The 22,727-nt window shown below is 43.7% G+C and overlaps 1 protein-coding gene across 9 annotated transcripts in view; it reads left to right on the forward strand.

Annotated features, from left to right (window-relative positions):
- Positions 1-2,483: 2,483 nt before the first annotated feature.
- The window catches only part of BPTF (bromodomain PHD finger transcription factor), a 64,896-nt gene continuing 44,652 nt past the window's right edge, over positions 2,484-22,727 (forward strand). For 8 of the 9 annotated variants that reach the window (XM_078860741.1, XM_078860756.1, XM_078860782.1 and 5 more), the window contains exons 1-7: positions 2,484-3,144; positions 9,544-9,821; positions 11,733-11,925; positions 13,301-13,661; positions 16,978-17,204; positions 18,802-18,927; positions 20,294-20,485. In XM_078860741.1, the coding sequence (XP_078716867.1) occupies positions 2,691-3,144; positions 9,544-9,821; positions 11,733-11,925; positions 13,301-13,661; positions 16,978-17,204; positions 18,802-18,927; positions 20,294-20,485 (1,831 nt within the window). In that variant the 5' untranslated portion in view covers positions 2,484-2,690. The remainder of the gene's footprint in view (positions 3,145-9,543; positions 9,822-11,732; positions 11,926-13,300; positions 13,662-16,977; positions 17,205-18,801; positions 18,928-20,293; positions 20,486-22,727) is intronic. The other variant, XM_078860801.1, reaches the window with a different exon arrangement.

A 22,727-nucleotide genomic window follows, 5' to 3' on the forward strand; every position in this document is an offset into this window, starting at 1 on the left:
ATGAATGTGAAGTGCATTCCTGAAAATGAAGTGGGGGGGGGGGGGGAATGACAGTTCTCGAAGGTGCATTGGGATCAAAACATTAACTCCTTCAACCATATGTAGTCAATGTACCAAGTTCTAACTATAAAAAGTGGTCAAATTGTAAACATCTTAATTCCCTGAGCCCATCCTTTCGCCGAGCCCGTCGCACTTTCCTCGGCAGAGCCGCTAGTCCAGCGCGGGGCCTCGGCGCGGCCTAGGCGTCGTGGCGGCTAAGACGCATACAAATACAATCTCGTGTATCTCAAGTCGGTAAAGAACCTCTCCCGACGCAGCAGGCACTCGTGCGAGTGTGTTTCGCGTTAGTTCAGCGAAGTTATAAAGACGAATTGAACGTAAAAAAGCGATTTCGGACAGCCCACGTGCGATGACGATTGTGTTGGACGAGTCCATTGTGAGGATTGTGGAAGCGAATAGACGGGGGGTGGGGGGGCACTTCTATTCCCGGTATAAAACTATAAAGTTAAACATCCGCGGCAAAGCATTTCATTCAATCGTAAAATGATAAATTTGTTAAATCGACCCAACACGTGTCGCGACCTGACACGCGAGTTTTATTAAATGGACTGTCCGTTCGCGACGTCGCGATTCGATTCCCGCTCGATTTGAGGTTTGGAGAGTCGCTTCACCGCGATTATCGATTATTGAACCCCTTGGCCTTTGATTAATCGCAGAATAAACTCTAATGAACGAAAACGTCTTTGTTGTTATACGGGCGTCGGTTGCTTCCGTGGCCGTCTGTTCCGCTTGCAATTTAAGGAATCGATTGTAACGTACGATTAGGGGTCCGAATCGTCGCATCGGCGACTGATGCAACTTCCAATGGAATCGGTCGCTTTAGATTTAATCGATCTAACCGCCGAATCGTCCCCGTTAATTGAACACAACAACAACAACACAATGAAACTTAATTGGACAGTGAAAGATTGGAGAGAGGTGGGTTCTGGAAGCGCCGTCGGATTTCTGTGTCCCCTCCCGAAGCGCCTCTGATCACCGCTGCGGCTGTGAAGACGGCGAGGGAGGAGGAGGAATGGGGGGGGGCAATGCAGGAGGCTCCATGTTGGGAACAAGCGACACGCGGGCGATGGAGGGAGAGATGGGGGGGGGGCAGCTAAACAAACACAATTCCTACCGTAAACTTCAGTAAAAACGATACAAAAATTGTCAACCACATTTTGTGTTCCATCGTCACCGACGACAGGCGCTGTTCGTCGCATTGAGCGGCGGTGACGTTTGTGCCAGGCTAGGTGCGCTTAGAGGTGGTCACGTCCATGCTGATGGGTCAATGGATAGCCCCCGAGTGGTTACGGGTTTATGCTGATTACGTCAAATAAATTTACGACACTTGTATGTATTAAAAATAATCACCCCGTTATCATTTAAGCGTCTGTAACGTCACCACCAACGTTTGTGCCATGCAAGGTACGAGGTCACTGGACGGATCCAGATCGTTACCGGTTCATCAGCCATGGTCAATGTTCTGTTGGATTAGCTCCCCCAATCCGGTTCCACCACTCAAAACTACAGCACTATGCAAAAAAAGCCACCACCGCGTGCGCCAGGCCGGATCCACTGACCACGTGAAAGTGATTGGCAAGCAGGTCACTGGGCAGACCCCATGTGGCTACTGTTTTTTTGGGTCGTCAATCGGCATCATCAGCAACACCTATGGTCAATCTACTGCTGGATGAAGGCCTCCTCCAGCCGGGACCACTGACTAATCAAAATAAACAAAGCGAACTACAACAACACTGCACTTTTATGAAATACAGAAACCCACGTGGCTCCCACACTACCACTATCTACAACCCCGAACCTGTGTCTCCCATCACTACCACCGGCTACTCCAGGTCTCTCACTACTACCACTACCTCCAAACCCACGGTGTCTCCCATTACCACCACCACTACAGTACTTCCATCACCAAACCCACGTGTCTCCCATCACTACCAACATCTCCACGTCTCCCATTACCACTACCTCTATCAACAAACTCACGTCTCCCATCACTACCACCACCACCACCACTCCCATCACCAAAACGCACGTCTCTCCCATCACGACCAACATCTCCACGTCTCCCATCACTACCACCACCACCACTACCCCCATCACCAAATCCACGTGTCTCCATCCCTACCACCAACATCTCCACGTCTCCCACCACCAAACCCACGTGTCTCCATCACTACCACCACCACTACCCCCATCACCAAACCCACGTCTTTCCCATGACTACCAACATCTATACGTCTCCCATTACTACCACCACCACTACCCCCATCACCAAACCCACGTGTCTCCATCACGATCCCTTCCTCAGCAGTAGTTGGGCAGGAGAGGCCGTCACGTGACCGGGCCGGCTGGTGGCGAGATTGTATTTTGTAGCGCGGATAGGTGTCGCCGCGCCGTCAGCGCCGCACCGAGCCCCCCGTGCCTATCCGCGCTACCAAATGCAGCGCGTGAGAGGCGCGAGCTAAAAAAAAACATGGCGGCGATTTTTTTGTTCGCGGGGCGAGATGGACGCCTATAGGGCGCGCGGCTTCGTCTCGCTCCTCATTTGAAGGCCGTTTCCTTTTGTTTCGCGTCGTGCCATCGCGACTACGACAGTCGTCCTTCGTTTTCGGGTCGTTTTTTCCAAGAGAGCAATGAGGGGCAGGCGAGGCAGACCGCCCAAAGCCATCGTGCTAGGCCAAGGCGAAGCCTCGGGGTTGCCTGGAGGCCCTGCGGGAAAACTGCGCGGCGGCCGGGCCCGCGCCGGCGGCGTGGCCGCGGTCATCGCTCACGGGCCGCTCGGGCCCGCGATGCCGGCGTCCCGAGCCGGCGTTGGCTCCGCGGCGTCCGGGCGCAGGGGAGGAGGCCGTGCGGCGGCACTGCGCTCGAAGAAGCTCATGTCCAAGGTAATCGCGGGACGCGACAGCAGCGAAGACGACGAAGAAGAAGAGGAGGAGGAGGAAGAGGAGGAGGAGGACAGCTACATGGATGATGATTCCGACTACAACCGCGGCGCCAGCGAGGAGGATGAGGTGGACGCGCTCGAAGAGGATGACGAGGACGACCTGAGCTTCTGCACGGAGAAGAGCAGCGACAGCGGAGCCCCCGGTGAGGCGTTGCGGCTGTGTGGATGACATTGATGAGGTGGACGAGGTGACACACGAGAGACGTGTCTCTTCAGGCCCGCGGGGCGGTGTGACGTCGGGAGTGATGCGGAGCGAGGCTGAGCCTCTAGAGGTGCAAGTGTTCGGGCTATTTTCATCCCCGCGGCTCTCCACCGTGAGGATAGGCCAGGCCTAAAGCCTAAACTTAGGTCTGGACCTAACCCCCCCGGTCCAATCGGAGACTTGGCCCTCGATTCAACCTTTGTGCCGCAATGAACTTCGCTCTGCGTGCAAACTCCGTCAAACCCCGTTAACTTTAGTCCTGTGGCTTTGTCTGCCACTCGCTCTACACATGGCCCTAACAATTAACTCCGATCTAGCCCAAAATCTAGGTTTAAACAAGACTTAAACTTGTCATCCTCGGTCAATCCACTGTTTGACGAGAGCCTCTCCACGCCGTGTCGGTGATGGGTGTTTGACGGTGCCTCCTAACACGCTGGGCAGTGCAGGGTCGTCGATTCGTCACGGAAACCTCAACTTAATCCAAGTTTCACCGAAAGAATTAGCTCTGGCGTTACATGCTCTATATATATGTTTGTAAACATTGCTCAAAGCAAAATGTTGCATTCCTATTGCATTATCCTCATCCCCTAAGCCTAAATTCCGTATCGTCATAAACTTGGGTTTAACTCTAGAATTAGTTATCTTTTAAGTCCGGGGGTTAAAACTACCACAGGCATGGACAAAACCAATTATATTCATGTAAATCTAGCCTCAGGCCTTAGCATAGCCATGCACCCAGGTGCAGTTTTAGAATCAGCAATAGACACGATCATGGCTTACAATAACCCATCACTAGTTATAACTTAGGTTCCATGTTATTTCTACAACAACAAACGTATATGTGCTTGCTCTCTTTGACGATAATTGGTCATTAATTAATTAGTATTATTTAAATAAAAAAATACTTGCAGACTCTTTGCCCATCAGTCTGAGACTTGTAAACCAACGAATTTTCCAAAAAAACTGTGGTCCATAAGGTCCAAGGGCTGCGGGACTAGATTTCATTTTTATGCAGAGAAACGGACTTTTGTCCGTTTACAGATTATCGCTTATGTTATTTCCTGCGTGGCTTACTCTAGGTCTCACCATATCGCTAAACATACACCTGTCACTAAACCTAATCTCAGACTTACACTCTATCAATAACCCTGGGTCCATCCCAAACTTAACCAGTTATAACTCTGACCTTAACCCTGGTCCTAAGCCTACATTGTCCACAGCCTTAACATAAGCTATAACCATAGCATTACCAAATGAGGAATATACCGTAATCCTTATCCTTTTTACCTTCGTCTTGGCCATTACTTAGACATTAACCCTGACCCTATGCTACAGAAGACACGACATTGATCTTTAATTATTATTTAAACATGTTTCTCCCATCCCAGAGACTCCTGCACGTCATCGTCATTTGTGATGATGAAAACCATTAACATCATTTCTAGTCCTCTCCTGTTCATCGCTGCGTCGTGAATATGAACACATACAATTTTATGATTGGGGTTTTTATACACTGATATAATATTTGAGTTTTGCATGATACTTTGAGACCTCATGTCTGTGGGTGCCTCTAAAAACTATATATATAACATTGTAAACTCACCCTCTTTTTGACTCGTCCCTATAAAGGCAGAACACACTGTGCAAGGGTTGCTACTTATGGGACTCGGTGATGCTGCTCTGACTGTTTGCCGGGATAGGTGATCGGCCATTTATTTCCCCACCTGGGGCTGCAACTGGGACCCTTAGGGCCCTTGTTGCTGTGGCCGCCTGTACTTGGCCTCGTTGGCCCTGGGCCATGCAGTGTCATTGCTGCCCCCCCCCGTCTCATGTGTCCCTATCCTCACCCCCTTCCCTATTTCATCTTCCATATGCAATATCTCGCCTACGTAAAGCGGATGTATTTAGAAGAGACGGCGAGTGGGCTTTGTGTCATGTGGAAGGAGCTGCACTGAACCGGGTTCAGATTGAGCCTGAAGGTGTTTGATCCTCTATTTCAATCTGTTGCCTCTTGCTTCACAACAAGGCCGTAGCCGAATCAAGTGGCCATTGTAGCATCCGTAATTTTCTGTTGCTGAGCTTGATTCGTTCATGTGAAGAGCTGGCTGTGCATTGCAATGTATATGAAGGAGGGTGGTCGTTGTCACAGTTTTTCATTGCCTATTTAGAGGGGGCCCGCTGATGTGTACACATTTACATTCCTCCACATGCGTGGCATCTGCTGCTCTTCAGGTGTTGCAGTGAATTACGATGTATTTTGTTTAAAGGTAACACGTCACAATGAGCTGTTGCTATGAATATGTATCACTTCTTGGCATTGTAATTTTTGACTGCTATTACAGGTGGCTAACATAGCCTTATGGTCCACTCACTGCTGAGCCAACTTGCACAAAGTCCCACAGCCACCCATTGATAAAAATATGTCTTTTCACATCGATGCTCAGGTATGTTTTCTTGCCAAAAAAGTAATACATCACATTATGCAGGGTGGCAGGGAGGCACAGTGATAACACTTGTGCCTCACAGCAAGACGATTCAGGGTTTGAACCCTGTCTCGGGAGCCTCTCTTTGTGGAGTTTGTATCTTCTCCCTCCGTTCTGCATAGATTTCTTCTGGTGTCTTCCTATAGCTAAAACGTACAATCTAACAGCCATTGGCCAAACATCCCAATGTTGAAATATTACCTGCAATTGACTAATTTTGGATTACACAAAGAAACACTGCCCCCAATTGCGAAACATTGGTAGGTCCCTCCTGAAAACGTCTTGAGACTCGGTGAGCCTTTTTTGGATAAATAAGTGTAATGATAATAGTAGTAGTAGTAAAGCAAAGATGCTTGAGTTGGAGCAATCAAGTATCTTTAAACGATGTTGTAGTTTTACTTTTAAATGGCTTTGAGTCACGGTTCGACTGCATGTATTGATCGTGACCTAAGTTGCTGAGGATTTGGGAGATGGATGTTGCATGCATTTTGGCAGGAGGTTACGTGATGCCTTTTTTTACCCATACAAAAAGCTCACAGTTTAAGTTATAACCAATAGAAACTGGTCAACTTGTTTACATAAGCCGATTTGCGTGGTCTGTCCCACTGTATTATTGTCTATATGTTTCAATGCGTGAAATTTGTTTTTTTATTAACAAAGTAAATAAACAGCATAACTTCATGCAGTGAATAATGGAAAAATCCTATGCTCTGATGATTATCTTTTCAGTTATCAGGAACGTGAGGTCAAGCTGCTGCATGGTTGCTTGTTGACGTGTTTGACTTGCAGTGAAGTTTTGTGTTTTCTGTAAGCCACGTGTCTGAAATTGGCCAGTTGTTTCGGCAGACCAATTTTATGTCCCGTGCTACATTAAATTACAGCTAGATAAATGGAAGGCACAGAGGTATTGCTGTTTACATTTCTCCATATTTGTTATCGTGAGCATTGATGTAAGAGACGTCTAAGTAAGAAAAAGTTACTGTAGAATGGCTCCGATTTTAAAAGTTGGAATAGGCCTGCGAAGTATTCTTTGGGTCTTTCGCTAAAGTCATGTAGATAGGTTCAAAGAGCTGCAGTCAGGAAAGCTTTAAGTCAAGATTTAGGCCTGCGAAGGTGAAACCTTAAAAAAAAATGTGAGGAATGACGTGCACCTTTATTGTTTGCTATTTGTTGCACGTGCGGTGAATGGTGAATGTGCGCATCATCACCCACGATGTGTTGAAATCACAGCGATATTATGGAAAATAATTAAAGCTCATGTCAAGTTGAAGAATAATCACGAGTGTTCATCTGAGGTTTTAATTTGCCACGTGGCATTGATGGACCTATTTCAATCAAAATGTGTGCTTTCAAAGCGGGCTATTAATGTTTTTACTTCCACCTTTCATAAATTAGCCACATTCCTCTTTGCTAAGTGTAAAGGTAAACGTGCGAAGGTGCATCCTGACAATCGCACTGCTGGCAGAAGGACTTTTTCTAGAAGGAGTTCCAGACAGCCTCTCGAGGATATTTTGGCTATTTCTTTTATGCTGGTTAGATGTTTTGTTAGTGGTGGGTCGTAACCATACTTTACCCCACCACTTGCAACCTTCCTGTTGACGTACTGTGTTCAAATTTATCCTGCTTGGTGGATGGATTGTAGGGGATTTAAGAAAAGGTTTGTGAATTACGGTGGACTGCATTTGTGTTTGCACAGTGCTGCAGACTGCATATATATAAAATATATATATGATCAAGCAATGTTTAAGTTGCCAGGTTTTCCCTGTTTTTAGATACATTTGTTAGCTTATGTGGCCGGGAATCTTTTTTTGACGTTACTTTGCTGATGAGGAGGCTATCACCTGTACTGTGGCTTAACAGTTTGCAGATTGGTTAGAGATACAAGCAATTTGTTGCGCGGCTTTGCTATTTTCAACAGCAAGACTCCATAAAAATAACACTTGCTTGCAGAATACCTGGTCATATTTTGTCATATGGACAGGCATTGGGACAATTTGGAAGATCAAAAACTCATTATGTTGCACATTAGTGGGATCAGCCCATCAGCCCCTGTGGCCACGACTCGGACTTATCTGCGAGTCTGTGGCCCCACAAGCAGAGCCAATTGATGGTGGTGTGCTGCTGATTGTCACAGCTTCGGAGCCACAGGGGTGCACTTAATAGGAATCAGCATCAGTGCATAAAAAAGTGCACTGGCAGAGAGATAAGCTGTTCGAGCCAATTTAAACTCAATAATTTTCATTAGTTCTTACTTTCATGCTTTGGTTTCTTTTAAAACATTAACTAATATCAATCACTTGTTTTAAAAGAAAATGTTTCAAATCGTTTTTCACTCGCATTGCATGCAACAAAAAAACATCCGGTAGGTGGTATCAAATTAAAATGTGTCTTTACAGAGTAACATTAATAACAGATTCGTGTAATTTGTGACTTCATAATTTTTCATGGGAGGCAATAAGGTAGCTCTCCTTTATGTACATAAAGCACAACACAGTCTCTCTTGCATCAGAGTTCTTTGGCACTGGACTGTCAAGACCTTGCATTGGCAAAGCAAATACACATCCACCGAGCCCAAGGGTTACTTGGGCAAACCATGCCCAGTGATTTGCAACTATATTTCAAACATTCATTTAAAATACATTATTTGTACTTTACATTGTGTTCACTCAATGTAAGAGCCGCAGTGTCAACATTTTGGCCATGAGTGGTGGCACACGCTTATTTCCCCGAACTTTGGATGCATGTTTTGAGGAATGTGCAGGGCAGAAAAGTGCCTGTTGATGGCAGTACAGTTGGTAGGCAACTGCATTTTTCCCACCCATCAAAATATTCAATGCATTGGCCGGCCATCCTAAGCAGGACTTTGCAGTTGTATGGTAGTTATTTATTATTATTTTAATGGCGACTACTTTGTAGTCGGGACAAAACATGGCTTTTTTAGGCATGAAATGAATGAATTTTCTAGCAATTTCATGAATTAATACTGCTTGGGGTTGCAATTTTATTAATAAGAATCAGTTTTTCTTTTGTGTAATTTTTTTGACGTATTTGCATTGTTTCTTGTTTAGTCTCTCACGAACACAAACCTGTTCACTGCAATAGCCTAAATATAACATTTCATATCACACTCATCAGCCTTAATCAATCCACTGCTTTATGAAGGCCTCCCCAAGTCACCACGATACTTCAAACTCCAACGAATCAACAATTCACTCAGTACCTGCATACCAGCCGTTCTGATCACTCTATCTCCATGGTCGGTGTTATTTTTGGCGCTGCAAGCCCACTTATATTTCCTTAACTTTAAATTGGATTTTCTTATTTTTTATTAAATGAGATTGTACCACTCATTATGGACTCCGATGCGCACAATTTGTTGAATGTGTCACGCGCGTAAGAATCGATTTTAATCGACACCCCTAGCTTGTTTCATATTAAAGAAATATCCCCGCACATGTATGTGTTGTCAGTGCCCAATCGTCTGCTCCACATACTGCAACCTCATAGTCTAATGGTTAGCCCACTGGACATGCCTTTCAGAAGGAGCCAGTTCGATTGATCTCCTGGCATGGCAGTTGACCCAATGGGCAAATTCTAAAATTGCCCTGTCCACTTAGTAGTTTAAATGGAAACACCACAGTTATTTGACTGTTAGGTAGAGTCTGGTGGGGTAAAGTATGGCTACTCCTACCTCTTGCAAGATGTCTGGTGAGGAGCTCTATAAAGCCCCTTCTAGTTGAAACCCTTTCACCCACACAGGCATGAGTGAGAATTTGCAAGGTTGCATTTTATATGATTTTTACATTAATATTGTGTTTGATATTGAGCCTCTACTCATGTGTGTCTACCGTTGCCAGGTCGCAAGCGTCCATTCCGCGCACCACGGCCCCCGAGCCCACCATGCGAGGAGAAGGACGTGCCTCCGCTCACGCTGCCGCGCTCCTCCGAGGACCTGCTGGTACCCTCCGAGCATATCATGGAGGCACTGGGCGTGTACGAGGTCCTGCGGCGGTTCCGCAACCCATTGCGCCTCTCACCCTTCCGCTTCGAGGACTTTTGCGCCGCCGTCGCTGCCCAGGAGCAGTGTGCGCTGCTCACGGAGACGCACCTGGCGCTGCTAAGAGCCGTCCTCAAGGTAAGTGGCGCGGTGGCTTTAGCGAGATGCAAGAGGAGTGATGGGCACATGATCAATCCACTGCTGGATGAAGGTCTCCCAAAGCCGTTGCCATCTCTCACGGTCCTGTGATATAGGAATCAACTGAGCATCTGCACACAAGCTGATTGCATTGCTCAACTTGTCACATTATTTTTACCAATTTACATCCATTAAAATTCAGTGATTTTGTGCTGCAGGCATCTTATGATTTCTCAGCACATTGCACTTTTAGAGAGCACTGGTTATTATCATCTTGCCTTGCGTATGGTATTTTTTCCAGGAATAATCAGGCACATGCAGCATGTAACAACTCATTTTTATTTCAAACGTTTCCAAACTGAAAAAAAATGCACCATGCTGAATGAGGAGGAACTGAGTTCTGGGAAATCCTCGTGTAACACCTGTCTTTCACGTTGATATTTTGCAGATGATGGGGCAAGTATAGGCCGTTTGTCGTACAAAGAAAAAATGGTTTGAGCTGACAAAAAGCTGTGATCCTCTCCTCAAGTTTTCCCCCAAAGCGACAGAAGAGGGATCTCATGATTAATAGAATAAACATCTATCTTTATGCTCAAAATTCACGAGTCTCGGAAGTGTAAATGCAATCCGTAATTTCCCATCGTTTCCCATGTTTGACAGATGAGCAATTTTAGAAGAAGACAAACTACAAGACAACTTGCTTTTGCAGATGCATCCTTAATTGGCAGCTTTAAAAAAAGTTCAATTATTGTCATAATTGTCACTGTACCACTCTCATTACTATTCTGCATTGGTGGTATAGTAAGATGTTTGGGAGTAATGTTGCATTGACATCAATTGAGTCTTGTAATGGCATGCCTGACTTTTTTTTATCATGAACAAAGTTCCAAACTGTTATACAGCCTTGGTACGTGTCTGTAAGATTAGAACTGGTTGTTTTTGGCTTGTGTCCTTCCTTTCATAATGAGGAGTGGCAGATAAAATCAGCATTGTGCTTCCATAGGATCCAAATGAAAGAACCGCTGTGCTTTAGAGTGACCAACTGTTGATTGATTGTGCCCTACTTCTATCAAAGTCCTTTTCCCCCCCTCCCATATATATTCCAATTGTGCTACCAGTGTCGCATAACGACACAACGTTACCATTTGGAACTGTCACAGCGAGCAGTAGACCACTAGGTTTGAAAGAACGGTCCAAGAGATGATGTCATTATCATAGGCCTAGCTACATTAGGGGCATGCTTGTTATATTCCTGACAAATCGTTTTTCTTTAATTTCAATGAAATAAAAATGTTTAATTCTCAGGATTGAAATCAGTCCGATTTATGTAGTGCATTTTTCTAAAATTTTATATTCATTTTGTGTAGTTATTTATAACTGGGTTTAGATGTTCAACTGGCAAATTTAAAACCCATTTTGATCCCAGGTAGCTCATCAGATTCAAACACAGGATGTCATTAGTATCAGCTCAGTGCTCTGAGATACTTGCAGCAGAATCCTAATGAAAGAGCCTCTTGATATCAGAAGGAATGTTCAATCAATGGAACCTGCCATGCACAAGAGAGTTCCTTTAAGATAATTGTCATTTGCTCCACAGTGAATGTTAAATATCCCATCACATTATTTAAACAAGTAATCCTTGTGTGAAAGTATCATCATCTACATTTTCCATGTTTGATAAATTGCTGTCAAATCCACATTGCAACATCGCCATGTACTGGCAGACTAATGTCCACTTGCTGGCCCGTGTTGCGTTGACCTCATACCTCAAAGGGACAGCTGGCACTGGGGGTTGCCAGCTGCAAGTCTCTTTGAGATTGTGCTGCATTATAGGCATGGTTAAACATACTAAGTCTTGATGATGACAGCATCTTTACCAGTGCGGTTCTGCTCCATTGCCTGTGTTGCCAGGAGGAAGACTCAACGGGCACCTCGTTTGGCCCGGCTGATCTGAAGGATTCCATCAACTCGACGCTGTACCTTCTGGACGCGATGACGTGGCCCGAGGTGACGCGCTCGTACTGCGAGAGTGACCCCAAGGAGCTGGGCGCCCCGCTGAATACCCTCGACCTGGAGGACTTCCCCTACGGCCCCCTCATACCAGGTGCCCACTCGGCCAAGCCATGGCCGTACAGGAATGTCGGCTGTGACAAGTGGCTCTAGTTTGATGAGGCTGCAAAGTCCATGTCAGGTTTTCCATTCTCAGGTCGTGAGTAATGGGAATAAATTAATGATGGAAATGTGAAGGCAATGTGTAATGATTCACCAGTGAAAGGTATCTACCAGGTGCAATGTGCCTGTTTATTTTGTTAATATTGTTATTTTTGTTCTTTAATACATTTTTGCCTGCACCTCTGATATGTTCTCTTCTGTTGTTGCCTGTTCCTCGATTTTGATCACTTTCATGTTCTTATTCTGTGCTGCTGCACCACAAATCTCCATTGAAAACTAGCTTGGTCGCTGGCGAAGTGGAACTTTCCGAGTAATATCTTGACTTAAAGCTTTTGTGACTGCAGGAATTCATATTCTTTGGGTCTTTCGGTGATGTAAATAGATTAAAAAATAAAATGTGATATTTTTATTCATTTGAACCTATTTACGTGACTTTACCGAAAGACCCAAATAATATTTTCGTCATACATAAATATTAATTAATTTATTTTAAACCACTTCTGAGAATCTGTATGATAGGCACGTAAAGCTTTGCATCCTCACTACAGCGATTCAACGATTTGAGTTTGTTTGCAGAATTGAATATTTTTCTTTGTATTGTGGTGATTGTTGAGCCTTGAGTGCCTGCAAGGTTTAAGTAAACCAATATCATACAACTTATACAAACAAGAATAACTAAGCATCTCCGATTCCAGAATTACATTTCTGGTTGACTAGTAGTTGTGGTGGTCCGTTAGTCTTAGTGGTTGTCCTGGTGGTCTTGGTGGTAACCATGGTGCTTTGACAGGTAATCCTGATGGTCCTGGTCTTCCCAGTGATAGTTCTGGTAGTCTAATTGGTAGTTATGTTAGTTCGGTAATCAAAGTGGTATTCCAGGAGTTCTCAGTAGTAACTAATAGTAGTCCTGGTGGTAGTCCCAGCAGTCAATCCAGATACCAGCCAATTGGTATTCTGGAATGTATCGGTGCCATTGCAAAACGTATTACGTAAGGCATTGGCCATACTTTTAATGGCAATGCTACTAGGCCAGCAAGGTTCCGCGGGTCATGTCTTTTTACCTGAAAGCCATGCCGGAAGCAACGCATGCACACCCTCCCCCCCTCATGGTTCCATGATTCTTCTGATCCCACAATCCCGCTAGAAATGATTGGATTCCAGGCCAAGAACTGTGAGAGTTGCTCCACTTTAATCTGATTGTCCCGTGTGTGTGTGCATATCCGCGTAGGGTGTCGCAGGTGCTCGTGTTCATGTTGCGCGAGCGTCTGTCCGCGTGTGATCTGTATCTGCCGTGTCCTTCCTACCCACAGGAAAGCTGCGCGTGCTTCGCTTCCTCACGGACCAGTTTGTGACATCGACGCCGGCGCGTGAAGAGCTCGTGTCCGAGGGCACGATCCAGTACGACGACCACTGCCGCGCGTGCCACCGCCTTGGCGACCTGCTCTGCTGCGAGACGTGCCCAGCCGTCTATCACCTGGAGTGCGTCCGCCCGCCGCTCGCCGAGGTGCCCGAGGACGAGTGGCAGTGCGAGGTGTGCACCGCGCACCGCGTGCCCGGCGTCACGGGTTGCGTGCCCGAGGCCGAGGGCGCCGTGCCGTACGTGCGGCACGAGCCGCTGGGCTACGACCGCCACCGCCGCAAATACTGGTTCCTCGCTCGCCGCATCATTGTGTGAGTCAAGACCCACCTGCGCCGCACCCCCTGGTTGCACAATGTGCCTATTTATTCTTACCATTGTGTTTTGTTGCCCACACTGTCATTTTTGCCCAATTTTATCCCGGTTGTCGTGTTGGTGTCATGACTTGAAGATTAAGTAACCCTATGTTTTTGAGAATTGCCCACAGAATTGGGTTTAACAGAACTACGTCTGAGATCTCTTCAAGTGACCTCAGGTCATCACTTTGCCACATGCTTCATGTGTGAGATTAATGTTTTTCGGATGGCAGTAAAGCTTATTCTCAGACCTGGAATATAGAAAAAAGAATTGTAGAATAAAATCTAGTGTGGTGGCTATTTGGAGCATTCATTATTGACTGGGCTAAGACCATCCACTCACCATACTTTAGAACCTGTTTTAATCACAGTCGACTATCTGGATTAGAACCCAGGATCTTGGCGATGCCAACTCAGGAATCTGACCTCTGAGCCACCCAGTCACCTCGTCTCCTGCACGATTATTATTCAAGGTAGATGCGGCCTGATGGACAAATAGCTGTTGCATGAATGATATCGGTGTGTGGTTTGCAAAAGAAAAAACAGGTGTTTAGGAATGTTGTGCTGTGAATGTCAAGTGCTCTTTGTGTTTTTTGTAATAATCAGCATAACAAAGAAACCCCTGCTGCCTAGCTCTGACAAATAACGAAACTGCTGCACACATGATTTCAAGAATAATGTCACCTCATTTCTTTTCTACATACCTACCTTGGCTGTATCCCAGGCTGTCAGATACATTTGAAGCTCGGTAATGAGAAAATGTACTTTATATTTATAATCAAATACTGTAGCGATTCCACTGTGGCATTTAATTTCATCACTAGTGCACCTTATTTATTCAGGAAAGCCTCACTGAACCTCAAGACACTTATTTCAGGAGGGTTTTTTTACGATGGAATGTTTATCCAATTCCATTAATGAGTGTTTGGCATCTTAACGGAAACTAGGGTACCCAGACTGGGTTTAACGCTCAAAAATCTACACTAATAGATTGAATAATCTGTTGCTCTCCTGCCATCTGGCTAAAACCAATGCAGAGACTTCAGTTGAGTGCTATAAAGGCATATGACTGATTTTGGAAGTCTTTTCTCATTAAGAAAGCTTCAATCTCTTCTGGATATGGTTAACACAGACTAAAGGTATGTATCTGCAAAATACGAGCTGTTTGTATTTTAGGTTGCATCATCCTTGAAATCATATTATTTTTTTGAGTCGGACAGCAGATGTTTTTTGTTGTACTGATTATTTTCAAAAACACAGCGGACCACTTAGCTTTCACTGCAAAGCATTCTGAATGCATGTTTTTCAAGCAGTCCATGTGTACAAGAACCACAGACTCAGACATTAAAGAAAGCCATTTCTAGGATGCATCTCAGAGTGACCTCTGGGGAGCAATTATCGCAGCTCAGGCAATGAAAGTGCCATGTATTCAAAGGCTGGGAGTCATTATGCTTCATGCATTTTAGCTGTAATTACCCTAGTTTTGAAAATGCTTTTATTCATCAAGGTTAGCACTGCTCATCAGTGACATATACAAAAGTTGCAGCCTTTTTGTTTGTAAGCTCCCAGCTGATTTGACATTTTCTTTTTTTTTTACTTATTTTAGCTTTGTATCTGCCTTGTTACTTGATTTTATGAGCTGATTATCAAATTTAATATTTGCATTTAACCATTGAGCATTTTACTTACTTTATCCTTTTCATTGAATTGAAGCTGTTGTGGGCTGACGCTCTATAAATGTTACGGTTTCGGTTGAAGATAAGTTTAAACTGATATGCATTAAGGTATACGAAGGTCATGGTTTTTAAGCTTAAGTCAGCCGAGCGACAGACATACAATGCACATGTGACAAACGTGATGGCAAAATACTCTCACAAAGCAAGGATACTCTCATAACAGTCCACTGTTCGATTCGGGCCTCCCCATGCCGTTCCAGTCATGGGGGTTGTTTGACCATACTTCACCCCCTGGTGGTGAGTGCGGGTTGTGGAAGGCAGGTGAAGAGGGGTGGATGTGGGGGACAGGTGGTGGGGAAAGCACCACTTCTGATATCACCATTGGTGTTCGCCAAGGCTCGGAATTTCATATAGTTCACCAGGTTCATAGCGAAGCACTGTGCCACTGCTCCACCATATTTGCATTATGTAGTGATCATTAAGGTTGCCTTTGTGGTGCCATATTATTGCTTGGGTTCGGAAGTTTTCTGAAGACCATTATAAAAGTGTCATTTGCAGAAAGTGGAAAATGTCCTGGACTGAATTATCCTGGACTAAATGAAAAAAACCAGCACATAGTAATAATGTGCTAACTTACTAAATGTAAATATTAGAATGTAATGTGATGAATCATCCTACTTGTCATTTGATGAAATGTCACGATTTGATCTCACAGTTAGATTCAAGAATGTATTTTATTTAACATTATGGTGAATGCAGCACCTCTAGTTGCTGCATAGGTGATATGACCCAATTTTATTACATATGAAACAACAATAAAAAAATTTGATGCATAGTAGCATGCATCTTTGTAACACTAGCAATTATCTTATAAAATGTGTGTATGAGCAGTGTGTCTTGTTAATTGACATTGCTGCTTTCGTGGCATGTCACAGTGGTTTATAAGTTCAAACATCACAGGCCATTATTAAAGTGCATCTTCTGAAAAATGTGATATCTTAGGATCACTGCACAAAATCACTCAAAGAGTAATTGTACTAATATGTCATGCTCTGCTCCTGAAACAGTTTGAGGACTTGGCAAAGCTTCTAAGAGTAAACCAAAGATAATGTACAGAAAATATGATTTTCGTTTTATTACATTTGTATCATTCTCACTATCAGCATGATGTGAATACAAAGTAGCCAATGAAAACTTGCCAGAGGCAGTGGAATCCCTTGTTTTAGAGAATAGTATGGAAGGGGATTTCATAGAACTGCTTGTAAAATACCTTTCCGTGTATTTTTTTATGCACACTTTCCCAAACGCCAATTTCGTAAATCTTAGAGAAATAAGTTTTGGTGTATAATTGTTGCAGCTATTGGGTGAGCCCATCATCTAATTACATTGGAGAACCTAGTTTAATCACGTTTGTGAAACAGATTTGAGCCCCAGACAGAGCTCAGCGTTGCTGGCTTAGTGCTCTAACCCCTAAGCCACCTGGCCACCTCAATGCGTGATTTTTGATTGAATTTGTATAAACCTCGTCAGTGTCTGCCGTCATCTTTGACTGACGACGGGTTTGATGGCGGCTTTTTGTCATATTTCGCGTCCGGCAGGGAGGAGGAGGAGAACGTGGACGGCTCGAGCAAGCCGGTGTGGTACTACAGCAGCCGCGCGCAGCTTGCCGAGCTGCTCGAGAGCCTGGACTCGGAGCGCTGGGAGTCCGAGCTGTGCCGTGCTCTCGAGGAGTCCCGAGAAGAGATCCACCGCCACATGGACGTCACATCGGAGCTCACCGAGAAGGCACGAGGCATCGCCCGCTCCTTCCTCTCCAGCGTGAACGGTGCGTGACGGCGGCGGTGCACGCCCGAAGTCTCATCCTGATGCCATTCATTTTGCGCTTGTGTCGTTTTCATGTATTTATCGGATGAGTTGTGCGATGTGGTCAGAGAGTATGGGTCGTATTTGTAATCTAATTGTAATCTAATTTTTGATTTATAGAGTGCCTTTTCTCCAGGCGCTTGACATAAGGTGGAGTGTATGTATGCACCAATTACTTTCCCAATTTGGTGAAATGCTATTATTTGGAGTTGAGATGTGGATTCAAGAAGCGTTACCTTTTCTCATTTTCATCACACTGTGTTTATTGTGTCTGTTTACATTTTTTTTCTCTCATTTTGTTCAGTTTTGTTCATTCTGTTTACCCGGAGACCTGTGTTTGATTCCTGCCCATTGGTAACATCAGTGGCGAGTGAGATCTGAACTGGTCTTGGGTCCACACCCCCCACCACCCCTACTGCCACCAGCCCTCATTGACCAGCATGGTGAAAAATGGTCTTGCAACCCCCTTGACTGACTTGGCATGAGAAGGCCTTTATTCAGCTTTTTCTTGACACGTAGTAAAATATTCTTTTGTCTAAAATAAATTGCAATTAAATTGCATATTTTTTGCTTAAATTGAAAATAATTCTCACACATTCTATGCATATACCTTGTGTATAAAAGTGATTACATTAAATTTGATGCAATTTTACATGCCTTTTATAGTAAGTTAACATCTTGGCTGACTGCTGACTTAGCTCTTTATTCCTACAGTATTAATAAAATGTGTATTCCTTTGAGGGAAGTGAAAAGTGGTTTTCCTCTGCAGGTGCTGGCTTATCACATAGGAGCACTGGCAGAGCCAGTGGGGAAGGGGGGGGGGCACGTGTCCCCCAATGATTCGATCGAAATTCCTAATTTCGATTGGATCATTGGGGTTCATTAGTAATAAATTGGCATTTTGCGACCCTCATTGCCACTGTGTAGCATATTATTATGTGCCAGGGACTCTATGAGATGGTAGGACAATAGTCTTGAGTCCATAATTGGCAATAAGTAAGTGACTCGCAGAATTGTGCGCAGTTGCGTATACAGTACATGACTTCCCTGAAGGCATTCACCTTCAGCGAGCGCGATGCCGATCACACACGGTTCGAATTCCACCCTCGATCGATGGCTGCGTCATCGCCGCACACACGTTGAATAAAAATCAAGGGACAAGTTCTTACTTACTAACAATTCCTATCATTTTTCATTGCTGGAGGCGTTGCCCCCCCTACCTGAAAATCCTGGCTCCACCATTGCTTAGGAGGGAAAAATGTCTTATTTTGTCTCATGTTTATGACAGAAATTATAATGTTCGTGATATTCTATTTCATTTTCAGTTCTAATAAAGCATCAAATCCTTTCTTGTGACACTAACAGTGCACCCCACTCATAATCACAAGGTCAAGTGGTTCAGTCTTTTAAGGGTTGACTTGGGTTTTCATCATTATCATCATCCATCTGTCATCAAATAAATGTATCTTTTGCCAAAAGTCATTATCATTATCCTGTAGAGAACACTGCTTCCTGCCATAGTAATGTGGAATTTCAAACACTCGCCTTGCATTTTACAGAGGAGATCTTGGAGAGGCAGAAGGTGAAGCGAGAGGTCGAGATGGAAGAGCTGAAACGCAAGATGGCCGAGGAGTCGGAGCGAGCGCGCAAGGAGGCAGAGGAGAAGGGGGAGGAGATCTGCAATGGTGAGCCAGAGAGTCCAGTTTGTCTTAAAAAAATTGTTATTTTAAGCCAAGAGTTTCATCACGACAGAATTATATTTACAACCATTAACCACACCTCTGATTAGCACAGTTGGCTACATATGGTGCGAAAGAAGTTCAACATAGACATACAAATTGGCCACTGAACCAGCGTTTTTCGAGCATTTCTATAAGCAAATAATACCTTGGCCCGGTTACAAATTCCGTAAGTCTCCTCAGCAGGGAGTGGCCTGTTAAATGCTGCAGGATTTCCTGGTTGTTTTAGGCAAGAGCGAACTAACTGTGTCAGTGAATTGTAACTATGTTAATAAAAAAAAAAATGCATTAACAAAATTGGGTCGGTTAAATTACCAAAATTAAATGAGTCATAGAGCCTGGAAGGCTGAATAAACTTACCTCTATTGTGGTGCACAGCTAACGCATATAAGACTGGCTGTGCACCCTTTCCACCCAATAACAGTAAATAAAAAAAAACTCTGTTATACATTTTAATGAATAAAAACATTTCAGTGGCAAATAGGGAAAAATGCCATTTTTTTCAGCATTAAAGCACCTCTACAAAGGCAGGTGAAGATGGTTATAATTGACTGGGATAGGTCGTGTGTGTTTTATTCTATTGCCGTGTGCTATGTAAGTCTTGAAGGAAAGCAGTTAACCTCAGCAAATATTAGCAGTAGCACCGCAAAAATTCTAAACATTTCCCTCAAGTCAATATACTTTAATACATTTACTCCAGAGATGTGTTATTGTCATTGGGAATGAATATACTGGTTTCTGCGGAATCCAGCAATTACATTTGTAAAGTAACATATTTCAAAAAAATGTATGGTGCTTTTATTGTAGGATACAATTAAATAACGAGCAAAAGTTGTTTCTGATAGATTTAACTTGTTTATACAGCTCCAGACACATTTTATGAGTGAAATTCTGCAGTCTAATCTACATTGTGAGCTGCACGGTGCCTTATTAAATGCAGTGTAATACAATGATAACTGAACCGGCTCGTCATGCGAGTTGAATTCGTTAAGTTGTAGGTAACGTGTGGGATAGAACAATACTGCCAACAGCCACAAGACAAGCAGGACATTGGTGTATTTATATATATTTTAAAAATGTGCCTCTTAACATGTGTAAATGTGTTTTTGCTTCCAATGACATCTAAATTTTCATTCACAGTAATTGGGAGCCAGTAGCTTTAATTGAAAATAGACGCCACGATTTAGTTTTTCCCCCTCCCCTCCCCCCAAAAAAATCTCCACAGTAGTTCATGAAATAATGACCGATCACAGTTACAGTATTCGGTTTGGTTTTAAAATATATTTAGTTTTTACGTGATCTCTTTTCGCAGAACCTGTGAATGGAAGTGCAGGGGAAGGTAGTAAAGACAACGAGGAGGCCTCTGGGATTGGGCAGGCGGCATCTGGGGATCAAGACGGAGCCAAGGAAGGCACGGAGAGCACAGGGGAGTCCTCCAGGGGCGACGAGACCAGCAAAACCACAGAGGACGAAAAGGCCGCCAATCCACCACCTGCCGCTGATGGTGCAAAATTTGTTCAAATTTCTTAAATTACCAGTTATAGCCTCATTGGGTATCAGGGCTCAGGTTCAGGAGGTTCCTGCTTGGGATGTTTTGGTCAGATTATTATCAAATATTTTTTATAACTCGTTTGGTTCAATCAAGTGAAAGCGTCTCTGTGCTTCAATGCCACCAATGGTAGAATGTCCACACTCCTTTTGCAGTTCCTCCGAGTCAGCCACTCTTGGCTTCCCAAAAATGATGTGCTGACAATTACTAGATCATCTGGCGATTGAATGCGACATTTGTTTCACATTCATGAAAACATTTGTTTATGGATAATTGATCATAATCAACGATTTTTGGGTTTAGATCGCGTTATTTATAAATGTGTCGTAACCCTCCACCACCCGACACGGCCAATCAGTAAAAAAAGTGTCACGTTGACAAAAGACAAATAGTTCACTGCTTTAGCCCACCGGTGTGTTGAAGCGTGAAACCACAACATTTACAATTTGAGTACGACGTTTCGCTGGTAATTGCATCCAGCATCATCGGGCAATTCGCCAGAATGGTGAGGCTCTGCTGTGTCTCCCGTTCTTATATAGAGCAGCAGCAGGGTGACGTCATCATTAACTCATTAACTCATCAGGTGCAAAGATTTGAGGGGGGGTTATTGTAATTATATACTTGATTAGTAATAAGGCTATTGTTACGATGCGAGTTGTAGATTAGTAATCATTTGGAATGTGTTCTATTGTGATTATGCTACATTAATAATCAGTTAGTGCTTGTTTCCCTTATAAGGAATTGTAATGCATCTTATTTAATAATACGCTTCCAGGCCGCACTAAGCCTGTAGCTGTCTGAGCGATTAAAGTTATTTCTGTTTCTCTCAATCTCAATGGATTCTCTAATTAGTCTTTGCCAGTAGTAACTAGTTTTACACAACACTTCAACGTTGTCAAAATCAATTGAGTGTCCCTGTTGGCAAGCATGTTCTGCCACTGCCGACAGTTGTGTTTGCGATAGTTTAATATTTCTCTGGTGTTCTTTTAGTCTTACACTAACGTTACGCCCTGTCTGTCCAATATAGCATCTGCCACATACACAATTAATCCGATATACACCTTCTGTTGATAATTTAGGTAATTCGTCTTTAGTGCACGTTGCTAGTTGTTGAATTTTGTGTACTGTACCAAATCTTACTGTAATGTTTTGCTTTTGCAAAACACGGGCTAATTTGTCAGTTACTCCTGAGATAAATGGTATTTTTATTGTTTTAATAATCTGATCGCTTTCAGCAGTGTTGCTTTGCGATCGTGATTTGGCATTTAGTGCTCTGTTAATTTGAGCATTATTGTAGCCATTCTGTCTTAGTGCTTCTTTAACATGTTTAATCTCTCTCACTAGACTTTCATCATCTGACACTGTTTTAGCCCGATGTATGAGCGTCTTGATTAGAGAGGATTTCTGAGCTGGGTGATGATGCGATTTCGCATTCAGATAGGCATCAGTGTGCGTTTGCTTTCTGTAAACACAACTGTCGGCAGTGGCAGAACATGCTTGCCAACAGGGACACTCAATTGATTTTGACAACGTTGAAGTGTTGTGTAAAACTAGTTACTACTGGCAAAGACTAATTAGAGAATCCATTGAGATTGAGAGAAACAGAAATAACTTTAATCGCTCAGACAGCTACAGGCTTAGTGCGGCCTGGAAGCGTATTATTAAATAAGATGCATTACAATTCCTTATAAGGGAAACAAGCACTAACTGATTATTAATGTAGCATAATCACAATAGAACACATTCCAAATGATTACTAATCTACAACTCGCATCGTAACAATAGCCTTATTACTAATCAAGTATATAATTACAATAACCCCCCCTTCAAATCTTTGCACCTGATGAGTTAATGAGTTAATGATGACGTCACCCTGCTGCTGCTCTATATAAGAACGGGAGACACAGCAGAGCCTCACCATTCTGGCGAATTGCCCGATGATGCTGGATGCAATTACCAGCGAAACGTCGTACTCAAATTGTAAATGTTGTGGTTTCACGCTTCAACACACCGGTGGGCTAAAGCAGTGAACTATTTGTCTTTTGTCAACGTGACACTTTTTTTACTGATTGGCCGTGTCGGGTGGTGGAGGGTTACGACACATTTATAAATAACGCGATCTAAACCCAAAAATCGTTGATTATGAACAATATTGGTCGAGAAAGCCTACGTGTTAAACTGGATAATTGATATCAAA

The sequence above is a fragment of the Lampetra fluviatilis genome, chromosome 1 (assembly GCF_964198595.1).
Source record: "Lampetra fluviatilis chromosome 1, kcLamFluv1.1, whole genome shotgun sequence".
NCBI lineage: Eukaryota > Metazoa > Chordata > Hyperoartia > Petromyzontiformes > Petromyzontidae > Lampetra > Lampetra fluviatilis.